This window comes from Embiotoca jacksoni, unplaced genomic scaffold (genome assembly GCF_022577435.1).
Source record: "Embiotoca jacksoni isolate LCO1_2020_lvr unplaced genomic scaffold, fEmbJac1.0.p SCAF_5, whole genome shotgun sequence".
NCBI lineage: Eukaryota > Metazoa > Chordata > Actinopteri > Embiotocidae > Embiotoca > Embiotoca jacksoni.
The window spans coordinates 1,328,932-1,341,952 of NW_027185403.1; the positions used below are offsets into that span (position 1 = coordinate 1,328,932).

Sequence of the window (13,021 nt, forward strand, 5' to 3'; positions counted from 1 at the left end):
TCCAAAACGAATCCTTTTACTTTTTTTATTACTTCAAACGTCGCCCCCTACGGATCTCAACGGATATGTGGGTCAAAGTTCAAGACGCATTTTTATGATGAAGTAGTTTGTCCCAATTGTACACATCTACATGAGCAATACAAACTTTTTAAGGGCAGCTGCAGTCCGTTATTAAAAGTAAAAAGAAATAGTACGCGATTTGGAACAGGAATGGCCTTCAACCACGTTTTCAGGATTATTTGTATATCAAAAAGCACTTCGCCATATTCGATCACTTGCAGCAATCTCGAAGGAATTGTAACCGGAAGTCGTGACTTAAATCGAAGTGAAACTAATGCAGCACAAACACCTAAAAAAATAAAAATAAATCACGAATCAATCCGCTGTATTTTGACAAGGCTTTGGTGATTCTCTGTGTTGTGTCAGTTGATTAGAAAATAGACAACAGCCTTGTCTCTGTGATTTACTGCTGCTGCTGACGTGACAGTGACTTCAGGGCTCTTTGATCATACTGTAAAGAGGTGATATGAATGCATAACAAGGTCTTTGGACACACTGAAGTTGCTAAGCCAAGCATATCCTGCCATTAGAACAGTTTTGGGGGGAGTTAAACCTGCAGGGATCGGTCCGAAGGTCAGGAAGAGTGCTGAGACTGGACACTTTGACTGCACCGGCTTGCGTCAACAGCTTTCAAGCTTTACAGTTGCGCACCGAGCTCCTTTTATATTTAACCTCTAAAACACTGGTTCAGCCTTCACGTGATCATGTGAGAGGCTCCAAACGGGAAAAACAACAACAAACAAACGAAAACACGCTCAATCCTTAAAGTTATATCAAAGTAATACCTTTAAAGGATGTTATTAAGAGATTTTCTTTTAGTTCTGAGTTCTGGTTCCTGGTATGAAAACGTGAGATGAAAGGGTCACGTATGAATAAAAGATCTATTAAAAAAAACCATGTAAAAACACATGCAGAATTCTCCTTTATCTCCAATTTCTGTTTGGTTTTATTATCATTTGCTCTCTGGTCAACGGATAACAGCTGGACATTTTCCTTTTGACTAAAACTGGCTCTCTTACACGTGATCTTTATTGATGTTTATTGTTACTGTAATAAATAATCAACAACAACAATTTAAGAGAATGTAAATGACTGACGTTGGCAATTTTGATTAACATTGTTTTTTAACGATAAAAAAAGTGTTGCCTATAGTTTCCGGCCGTCTGCACTGATCATTTTACACTTTGTGTGTTTTTAAAAAAAATTCTCCTCTTTCTCTACTAACGATTGAAACCCTTTCTGCTCGATGGTTTTCGTATTTTCATCGGAACAGCGATTGTTCTATTATCCTGTAGTCATGCATATCCGTTGAAAATCTCAGTTTCAAAAGTGATACGTGAATGCGACAGCAGAAGTTTAAAAAAAATCATGGGATAGTTTAGAGCTTTTGAGAATTTGATAAGAATCGAGGACCCCGCATTTTAATTTCTGTCTCGCTTCTTTTATGCTCCCTCAGTTTACTTTTCCATATTGCTCCACTTTCACTATCCCATCTTCTCTATTTCCTCCACTGTCAGGATTTTTTTTTTTTTTTTTTAGACTCGATGGTATTTTACCTTCACCATTTCATCCCTGTCTCCCCCCACTCCCCCTCTCTTTTCTCTGCTTCCTGCAGAACTAACTTTAACGACGGGACCCGCGGTCACGGCTGGTTTAGAGATCGGTTCAGTGTGCGTGGAACTAAGCTTTACGCCACTTTGACCTCTGACAGGAAATGACATCCTCCACACTTTTGTTGACTGCCATATTTAAAGCCCTACCCAAAATAAATAAATAAATCTCCCACCAGACAGCCACGGTACCTGTGGAGGAGTGGAAAATTGTGGCTGACCTGAAACCTGCCGTGGCATTTGCAAAAAAAAACAAAAAACAAAACCTATTATGTCCTAAAGCGTAAAAAAAAATATATCCCCGTTTGAGACAGTAAACAATCAATCAGGAAACAGATACTGTACGTGGAGTCTGCACTTCCTCTACCTGTACTTAGTGTGAATATTAATGATGGCTGGGCTTCACATTGGTCACTACGGCCCCTTATTCTGTGACATAATCATTTGATAGAATATGATTTTAATCCTGACAACATGTAGGGCAGTGGCAGGCTGCTATTTTTATGAAAAAGAAAGTCTTCGTTTACGACGTATGTCTTTATTTTTTAGGGGGCTGGGGGATGGTTGTAAAAGCACAACAGCGATGTGTGAAAGCCTCGTTCCCAGTAAATGAGCTTCCAATAAGCCGTATCCCCCCCCCACCCTCCCCCTCCCCCCCCCCCACTGTTCCTCCACTAATCATTGCCTGACTGTCATGGTTGTTGTCTTGGTGGCTCGGGCGGATGCCTGGTGAGAGGTCGTGTTGGATTAGAAAGCACCCTGTGTGATATAGGTTACTGCACTGTGCAGCTAGCAGGGTGCTGGGGTGCGGGGGTGGATTGCGCACAAGCACAAATATACACACACACACACACACACACACACACACACACACACACACGTGCACGCGCGCACACACACACACACACACACACACACACAGAGACACATGAGTCACACCTGTGACAACAGCTGCATTTGATACAACTACTGTCCCGATGCCATGAATTGAACTATTAAAACCCTTTAAAATGGTTGCTTTTCAACCAATTAGGTGGTGCCTATTTTAACGTTTGTTATATTTATTGCTCATATAACATCCTCGGCTAAAAAACTGAGGATGTAAAATGTCAGATTTAAAGAAAAATGAACGACTAACTTGCATAATATCGCTTCAGATCTTCTGAAGGCACTTGACATTAATAATTTAATGTACTATCGTCAGTAAAAATGTCTTATAATTATGAGTCATGTGCGAAATGGAAAAAAGCTTTAATCTACCTGTATTTCAGCATTAAGTAAAAAAAAATTAAATTAAAAAAAAAATCCACCTCCTTCACGCCCTCACCATACTTTGCACGGGACCTGGCCTTACACCTGTTTTTTGTTTTTTTTTCTCCCTGGAGTGCATTTTACATCCTCATTACACTAAACAATTCTAGATGTGGCCATCGGGGGGCACTGCAATGCAAAATCTGCCTCGTTTGGAGATTCAGCCCGAGCTGAAAATGAGTCCTCAGATCAGTCAAAAATGAACCACACATATGTTTTCATTAATCCGTAAAACCATGCTTCATTTGATGACTCGCGTTTCTCCACCCGATTCTCCTCTCTGCCTGACTCCCATTCTGTGTCACCGGCTGGGTTTTTGTTTTTGTAGTGACAGACCAAAAATTATTTGCCGTGTCTGTAACCATGGCAGCCAGAGAGAGAGAGAGAGAGAGAGAGAAAAAAAAAAGAAAGTCTTGTTTTTTCATGTGCTAACCAAAATAATAAAAAAATAAAAAAAGAAAGAGAGAGATCACAGTAATGACGATTTCGCTTTCCTTTTCAATTCTGGTCCCTCAGTGCGCTTCAGACTTCATGAACGTGACCCCGTATTGTCATGACAGAAGGTCCGCAGCGCTCCTGCTTCATCAAAGCACGAGACAGATTTCATATGAAAAGTTTCACAATGATAGTCGGGGGTCGTTTTCTGCCCGCAGGTTCGTGTGAATATTTGATGGCTGGTTTGGCAGATTAGGAGAGGCCAAGCCTCGGCGGTAGAAACAGCTGTTGTGAGATGTGCCGGAACAAAAAAAAAAAGGGGAAAGATGGCGGAAATATAGACTCGTTGCAAACACCGAGCTGCAGAAAAGCAAACCTATGTAAACAAATGAATGACGTACGGCGTTTAATTCAAATCTTTGTGTTCACTTTTAATCACATCAAATGGTGAAAAGGCATTTGATCAAATATTTTTGTTTTTTTTCCTTTGCTTGTAAATTTAACAAACACACGGTCACAGCTCACGAGTGACCCATTTACACAAGTGTGGGGGTGGGTGTGGGGGGTGTGTGTGTGGGGGGGGGGAGGGTGTCACATGTTACATCGGTCGGAGGAGTGGCAGTGTCACATGACCATCTGGACAGGAACAGCAGTGTGTATCCACCTTATCTTCTCAAGAGCAAATCATAAGAATCATAACATTTGAATAAATACTTTATCTCCATATCTATACTCTTATCTTCATATGCATGCATTACCTTTGAACATGCACGGTAATTACAATGATACACTTTGCATCGAAGCTTGGAAAGAAAAGAAGAAAAACAAAACGCTTTAACTTATTGAAACTTGCGAGCAAACTCCCACTTGGCGAGGGCGGGAAATTAAAAAGCTATTTACAGATGCTCTTTGATAAATTCTCTGAATTTTCCGCTCCGTTCTTAACGCAGTTAATCTTTGTGGACGTGTTTACACACCGTTCATCACAACGGTTGTTGCAGTCGACCTGCAATCCTGGATTCGCCTTTCAGTTTCCATTATCAATAAACAAAGATGCTATATTTCCTGTTAAGGAATGTTAAGAACAATTAAAGTTGTAATCAATGTTTAATACACAAATGATGATAGTTGGGGTGTTTTTTTTTTTATTATTTGTTTTTTTTTTATGTGAAGATAAATGTAATAATAATAATAATAGTTGAACTTTTTTTTTTCTCATCAATAACTTGGTTTGGGTACGTTTCACATTTCTCAATATTCACTTTGGAAGTGGAATCTTTAAATCTGATCAATAAAGAGTGAAGTTTAGGGGTGTGGGGTGGGAAGGGCAGGAGGGGGGAGGAGGGGGAGGTTAAATAACGAGATCACAAGTATGAGGACCAGTAAATCACATTGAAGAAGAGGAAGGTGAAAGGGAAGAGGGCTCTGGCGTAGAGGTCGACCCTCTTGGCAGCAGAGGGGATGACCGGTTTCGGAGGAGGAGGCTTCTTCTTGTTCTTCGCCTGCGACTTGCCGAGACCGGCGGCGGTTTCGATGGCCTTACCGTAGCAGTCAAAGTTCGACAGCTCAAAGTCCCGCGGGAGCGAGCCCACGATGCTGAAGTCGTTGGTCCTCAGGTCGGACTTGGAGGTGCACACCTTCTTGCAGCGCGTCTCGGCCACCTTTGGGAGCGAGCGAGAAAGAGAGGGAGAGAGAGAGAGCGCGTCATCGTCGATCGTTAAATTCTGCGTCGTTTCGTCGCAGGAAAATGAATTCGTGCTTGTGAAACAGAGCAAAGATAAGATGAGACTGATCTTCTGAAATACGCCGCTGGAGGCGGAAGAGGAGGACCGAGGTGGTCTAAAAGTGGGAGGCTGACTTTGTGCCATCACTAGCGGGACGACAAAGAATGAATCCATCCTGCAACACAAATAATAATCGTGGTTTATTGAGGCTGTTACCGCAAAAACTACTTTTGCATACGGTGTATTGGTAAGAATTAAATAAAGGAGATTGGGTGCAAGTTTTTAAACAACAGAAGAAGACGAGAAGCCTTTTATCGTCACCGGCGGAACGCGTCTGCCACTTCGCGTGTGCTCGCTCCGCCCGGCTGTCACCGACCTCTCTTCTTTTTGCACCACCTGTCAGCCTCCGACTCGTTCAGTCGCTGCCGTCGTTGTTTTCCTATCACCTCCGGTCAACTGAGCTTTCTCAGCGTCCGGCTGATGTTCCTCACTTTTCACACCGTGGACTGTGCGCAGCAGACGCCGTTCCCTCGACTGAAAAAGCCCGAGCACTTTATCTCCCGAATTGGTTCCTGCCTTCCCGTTTGACACCTGCCTGCTCCTGGTTTGGTTTTGTTTGCCTTTGCTGATTTACAACCTGTTTACAACCTGTGTGGTTTTTTTTAAAATTTGACCGAGTTTTTTTTTTTTTTTCAACCACAAGATTTATTTTGCATCAGGGGAATATGAGTGTGCAAATTTGTTCTATCTATTGAGGGGGGGGGGGGAAGCTCTTTTTTTTTTTTTTTTTTTTTTTTTTAACTCTTTAAAATAAACCATCCTCCATCTTAGAATAGAACAGAAATGTCACCATTCATTTGTGGAATTCACACCACATCCGTTTTACCCTCGTCTCCTACCTCGACCTCTCTGCCTCTCCTTCATGTGAATCTCAACCAGAAAGGAGAGACGTATGGACACGTAGGACCGCAACACATGGTGCCGACAGCCACTGCTGACTCTGCACTTTCTGACGAGCGCACAAACGGTAGTAAGACTACTTTTTTTTTTGTCTTTTTTTTTTTCCTCGTCGGACTCGTAGCTGGCAGAACTACACGTAGATTTCTCATCTATCACCATCAAAAATGTTGTCCAGTTTGCCCCCCCCCCACCCGGTTGGCATCTCCACCCTCTGCACGAATCAACATGTAGGAATATTTCTGACAGCGACTTTTCTACAACCTTGGCAAAAGGTAACAGCACGCTCCAATTCCTCTGACTGCCGTTTGACACGTAGAAAAATGTGGTCTGTATGTACACAGGAGCTATGACATCACCTCAAAGCTGCATGTAGGCTTTGTCTCAACTGAAAGGAACATTTGAATGGAGGCTATTTATGATGATTGGACTCGATTGAAAACAGACTAAACTTTGAAAAAGCCGTAAAGGGAGCTGTTTGATCCCGACGCTTGGACAGAACTCGTGCTGATAAATCAAAACTACTGCTATTTTTAAGAAGGGGAAAAAAAAAAGAAAAAAAGTTTTGGAGCCAAAATTAGATTTACTTTGTGCTCCACAGCGCTGCCTAATATGGTTGTTCTCTCAACCGGGTTCTCGTAACCTCCCCCTCCCCTCCTTGACACGCTATCACAACCTGCGCTCATAGAAAACAATCTGCTGGAGGATTTAGTTTAATGTCCCCCCCCCCCCCACCCAAAAAAAATAAATCCCTTTCATCGACTTTTCCTGAAGGCCCGCGGGGTGAACAGGATCTAATCAGACTATGGATGCTTGCTCACTGAAGTCATTAAGCTCATTAAAGCTTCATTATTTTGATTTGGTTTTGACAAGAAAATCCATTAAAGCTCAATGGAATAATGTAATCCTCTCAGACCGAATGTGGTTCGGACGAAACGTACACTCGGAGGTGAATTCATTTCAATTAGGCGTCCAATCGGGAGGACCCATGCAACGTCCTGCACGCCCGCTGACGTGCATGCGAGTGTCAAGACTTGAGCCCTGGTTGAACAGTGACGTGTGTGTGTGTGTGTGTGTGTGTGTGTGTGTGTGTGCGTGTGTGTATGTTAGAGACAATGCCATGTTTTAATGACAGTATTTCCCTGCTTTGCATTTAGATTGGGTCTCAGTGCCTCAGTTACACAGGTGCCAGGGGATGTTGAATCTGGAGTTCTACTGTGTGCTACTGTAGGTGGCAGGTTACATGGAATCACATAATCACAGGCACCTGCACGCACGCTCACTTGAAGCAAATAAATTCAGCATCGTTAAAATGTTTTTGCTGATTAACTGGAACATCAACAGCCGAGGGGACAAAACACGATTATTAAGGACGCGATCGCTGCAAAATGCAACTGAAGTCAAGTCACACGTGACATAAACTACACTGGATCGTATCCACGTGGATGGTGCGGTTATCTATCCCTACGATTCATTTGAGTTGAGTGTTAATGCAATTTGAAGTTATGTCTGAACATTTTCAACACAAAGTACATACTTGACTACGAACGGACGAGGGAAACTGTTGAAAATGTTCCAAGGTTACAAGAACTCTGCCGTGAGGCCGTTTTAAGTCTCCGTAATGACAAAAAAAAGACGGAATATTTTTTCTTTTAAAAAGTCACTGGAAACAGTTTCCATCCAGGTATAAAGTTGCTGTGGAGTCAGTGAGCCTTTGGCTGCCTCAGCAACCGGTTTGACTGTTATCAGACTATTGAGTGGGTGATTATCATCACACATCTGTCCCGAGTGTGCTCTAAGAGCTACTCGAGCTGCTGGCAGGTTCAGGATGATGTTATCATCCACAAAGGACACTGCCGGTGACCGGCGTACCGAACCTTTGTTGTCATAGTAACAATAACTAACACTTGGTTGCAGTTTGGTTTAGGAAAAGATCACGGCTTGTGTTTTAATAAGTACGCAAGTCATGTTACATTCGTCAGGTTAGGTTAGTTCACTTATGTACTTCGGCTAGCTTTAAAAAAAAAAGTCAACGTCGACCTTTGTTTTCACAGGGGACACAAGCAGCGGCCTACTTTGATGAAAGTCCTGTGTCCGATCCCTCCGACCAACCCCAACACTGCGATGCCTGAGTTCCTCCTTTTGCTTCTGTCATAATTACTACAGCGACTCGAAGTTACACTGACTGTAACCTCGTGCCTTAAAAGTAGCTCGTTTATTTGTTGTACCAAGTCTTCCTGCTTTAGCTGCAGCGGTCACAAAGGTTCAGACGAGGCTGACCGCTGATATAGGAGAAAAAGTTACAACTCTTTCTTTTTAAGGATTCGATTTTTGCCATCTTTTTCGTTTAGATTGTGACAATGTGGATGCCCGACGGCAAACAAGGGAAGTGAGATGCGCGATTTGACGACCGAGATGGTTGGAACTGAACCGGGGATGTTGCAGTCGTACTGCATGCACAAATCGGACCAAGAACAGATATTGGAAACGCTTGCTTTTTTCGACCTCTGATTTGATTGAATAAACTTTTGTAATACATTGACGACACTCCCACACACACAAGATAACAAACCAGATTGACTGACATGCAGGGTGCTGACGTGAAGCGGTGTCCCTCCGGTCCCGTTGACCGTGTTGTTCTTGGCAGTGGGACTCTTTCCCGCAGCCTTCTCCTTGGCTGCCATCTTGGCCTTCTCCGCCTCGATGCGTTTGGGGCTGTTGAGCATCACTTGAACCACGGCGTACTCCACCAGCGAGGCGAAACCAAACAGCAGGCAAGCAATGAGCCAGACGTCGATGGCCTTGACGTAGGACACTTTGGGCAGCTCCTGAGCCAAGGAGGTGCACTCGGAGGACAGAGAGAGCACCGAGAGGATGCCTGCGCGGAGACGGAGCACAAGTGACCTTGTCAATCAAAAGGAGGGAGAGGAAGTTGGACACTGCAGAGCTGAGTTAAGGTTCAGTAGCAAAAACCTTTTGGAACAAAATATCACTCGGTTGCTTTTTTTCTGAACACAAGTAGCTTAAATATCGAAAATAATTCCTCTGATCCAAAAATAAGTCAAACAAGATTAATGACTCGGGACAGATTTTTAGTACTGTGGGAACGTTTCAGGTTTGCCAAAAAAAAAAAAAAAAGTCAACACCCAGTCAATAAGGAGATTATGCGTAACCGTGATTATCAAAAGCGTTTGATCAACCTACATCTGAGGATTGAACAAACAAAAAAAAAACTGATGCATTTCCTCTTTGAATGCAAAAAAAAATTCTGAATAAATTAATCTCCCAATCTGCGCAAACGCTGTAAATAAATCTGTTCATCCACAAAGGGCTGCCGAGAACACGACTGCAATTAGGATTCCTGACTGTTCCTTTACCTCTTTCATTAGGACATCCTCCAAAAGCTCAGACAGCCTCTAATGAGAAAGTAATGCTTGAAAATGTTTTTTTTTTTAATCTCCGATAGCCAACAGGATTCCAGGTTAGAGATTTCCCCTGCTTAGCTGCAACGGTGTCAGGCAGCAGCAGAAATAATTACAGTGACTCTTAGGAGGATTTTCTAACCGCCAATGAAGGGGCTTCACGTTCCTTTTTTTTTTCTTACAGCTAAACTACTTCAGAGACAATAAATGAGTAGAAACGGCTGATAGTTGTTTTTGTTTTTTTGCCTCCAGACTTCATTATGGTCAGTCATCAAGGAAAAGGGGGTTCGTACAGGGTTCGGGATTTTTAATCAAACGCTCGCCACCTCGCTGAAGTAATAAGCGAATGCTGGAAGCCCACCTATTACCCACGAACGGACAGAAACATTGAAAGGCGGTGATAGCGAAATAGCTTTTGTTTGACGCGTTCCCAAGTGACACACTGAACTGCTTGTCTGAAATAAACCCGGCCCTTATGTCAGGCGGAAAACATGAACAACATACTGTGTATCGCTGGAATATATAAATCAATTTTTACTGTTACATTTGTCCGCGTTCCCGAAGGGGAAAAAAAAAAAAAAAACACGCCGTGAACACATGGATGCATAACTCTATGTACACACACACACACACACACACACACACACACACACACACACACACACACACACACACACACACTAAAAACATGGAGTAATAAATGAGAGTAGTCCCACACCTGGGTACTGACTGACCTGGACTGATCCCATTTAGAGAGAAGTCAGAGGAGGCTTCCAGGAGGAGTCGGAGTGATGATGGGATGAAAGTGGTGATAAACAACTGGAGGGAGGATGGAGAGTTAAAAAAAAAAAGAGAAAAGGAGGCGGCGGTGGACGACGGAGGTGGGACAACAATGGATTATCTTATCCATGCAGGCCCTGCGTGCACACACAGACACACACACACACACACACACATGCAGAGGTGCGAGTGGGATATTGTATGTGGGTGACACTGACATATTACACACGGGTTGGAGGGAAAAACTAAGTGGAATGAAATCTAATTTTTTTTTTTTTCAGCAAACAGGAGATTTGTAAATATTGTGAGTAAGTTCTGCCGAGTGTAGTCGGAGCATCCATACAGGAAAGATAGGAATATGTGGAAAGCATTGACAAATATATTAAGACAAGAGGTCATGGCGACAATGTTGTCGTCATTCCCATGAAATATAAACTTCCTCGGGGCATTTTTTTCCGAAACAATATGATGGTAAATGTGCTGAATGACTTGACATGTACTACTTGTTTTTTCTTTATATGTTGTATTTATAGCGCAGATTTAAATGTGCACTCTGGACAAATAATTGACCATTATCATGACCCCTTGAGGCCAAAGAGGTACTTTGGATTCTAGTGAGAGAGATACTGCAGACAACAACAATACAAGACAAGCAGAAATGATCAGGTTAAACAGTGTGTTTTTTTTTCTTTTCGTAATATAAGCTACAAACTGTAGTGCACTCGCCTAGCTGACGACACAGGAGACCTGAGCAGCTTTCCATTCAGTACTTGAACATCAAGCTGGAAAAATCAACTGGAGACAGACTTTTCAACCAAATCACATTTAGTGAAAATGAACTAACGTCATGAAGCTACAGCTGATAAAATGTGGACATTATTTCAGCCAAATTATTCTCAACTAAAAATAAGAATCTCATTGTCTTAACCATTTCTACAAACTTTGAGCAGTAAATCTGCTACCGTTAACACTATAAAAACGATTACAAGTTGAATAAAAGACAGAAACCCAATTTAATTAATTCAATTGAATAGATTCCCTAATTGGAACGATTCATTACATGCTTGCTTTTTCTTATTTCATGAACCGGTGTCAAGATTATCAGCCCAAAAGTATATTTTGAGAACATTCAGTCCTTTTACTTTGTTGACTGAGAACAAATGGAAAATATTCAGGGCATCAGAAAGAACTCACGTAAATGGTGACCAATTCAAATGTGATAAGAAGAGCGTACTTTAGGTGAGGAAACTTGTGAGTTGTGACACCCTGTCCCTTTTCAATCATGCAGAGCTCTGTTAAAACGAGGCCTGTACCCACAGCAAGCACTCAAAGAAAGAAGGTCACTGCTCATCTGCTGGTTGCCTCTGATTTATTCAGTGCATAAACTAAGACCGAACGAAAAACCTAAGGACCACCAGTACGTTCGTGTATTTCCCCCCTCATGGCTCTGTCTAACTCGCCAGTAATCTCGACAGACCTTCTTCAGGCTAAAAAACACTGTGTACTTCTCTGGTTTGGAAAAACAGCCCCAGCTCCTTCTGTGTTTTCATCACCCCCCACCCCCTCGCTCCCCCGCCCCCCGAACCCCTTCATTACTTGGGTTAACGGGAATCAGGTGTGCCTCGCTGGCCAGCTGAACATCTTCTGAGTCCCCCCCTTCCCCTGTCTCTCCTCAACACCTTGCTGCCCACACTGAACAACCGGGGGGACACATTTTTTTTTTAGCAGCAAGTAGCCAAAATTGCCATTAAATTATGGCAGGGAAATCTGTGTGTATACCTAAACAACCATCACATCGCAGTCAAATGGGAAAACTGGGAGATGCATTTTAGTTTTAGGTAATTTGATATGACTGAGTGAATTGGTAGTTGAGCGGTAGCTGTAGAAATCAAATTTATTATACTTGAGTTAAATCTTTTACATGGACCCACCAGTAAAAAAAAGTGCCATTGCCGCAGTAAAATATGGGTTTAAAATCTCTGACCTGCACTAAATAAATGCTTCTCGCACCGCTGCAGCGGGTTCCATCTGTCAATTACAGCTACATTCAGTGATTCATCACAGACAGAAAAACAATGGACATGGCACCATGCCCGATAGATAAAGTCCTTCATGGTGTCAAAATGATTGATGATGTCACAATGGAGATGATTGGTGCCACAATATCATTGATCCATTAAAAAAAAATGCACCCAAATCTTTTAGAGTGGTTTCCATTTTTTTTTGCCAACATGACTTTTTTTTCAACTGGAGTTTTTACACCTAATTACCTCAAGAGTAGATGCACTCTTACCAACCCCCAAACATATTTACAAAACTTCTATACTTGTAAATATCAATGGAAGATAATAGAAATTGATCAAAAAATCCATACCTAAAGGGACCCTGGCGGCACTCGCATCAGGGTTGATCCAGAAGGACAGCCAGGAGAGGACTACGATGAGCAGTGTGGGGGCGTAAACACCCATCATGTAGAAGCCAACTTGTCGCCTTAGGGTGAAGATGACCTCGACACAAGTGTAGTACCCTGCAACAGAAGGGAGTCAATGGTCAGGTATCATGTAATGACCTAACTGAAATATAGTTAGCCTCGATATTTAAAAGAAAAGTGGTTTTTAAAAAACGCAGCAGGAATGCAGTACACTGGAAAATGGCATCATACACGAGATTATAGTGTTTCAACCATAAACTGTGTATAAAAGTGGGCGTAGCTTCCCGGTCG

The 13,021-nt window shown here is 42.5% G+C and overlaps 1 protein-coding gene across 2 annotated transcripts in view; it reads right to left on the reverse strand.

The window, feature by feature from the left end:
* Positions 1–3,834: 3,834 nt before the first annotated feature.
* glrbb (glycine receptor, beta b) overlaps positions 3,835–13,021 on the reverse strand; it is a 28,013-nt gene continuing 18,826 nt past the window's right edge. Inside the window, exons 8-10 of one of the 2 annotated variants that reach the window (XM_069170874.1) lie at positions 12,674–12,826; positions 8,683–8,975; positions 3,835–5,077 (exon numbers count right to left, since the gene is read on the reverse strand). In XM_069170874.1, the coding sequence (XP_069026975.1) occupies positions 4,781–5,077; positions 8,683–8,975; positions 12,674–12,826 (743 nt within the window). In that variant the 3' untranslated portion in view covers positions 3,835–4,780. Of the gene's footprint in view, positions 5,078–8,682; positions 8,976–10,253; positions 10,339–12,673; positions 12,827–13,021 lie in introns of those variants that run through there. The other variant, XM_069170875.1, reaches the window with a different exon arrangement.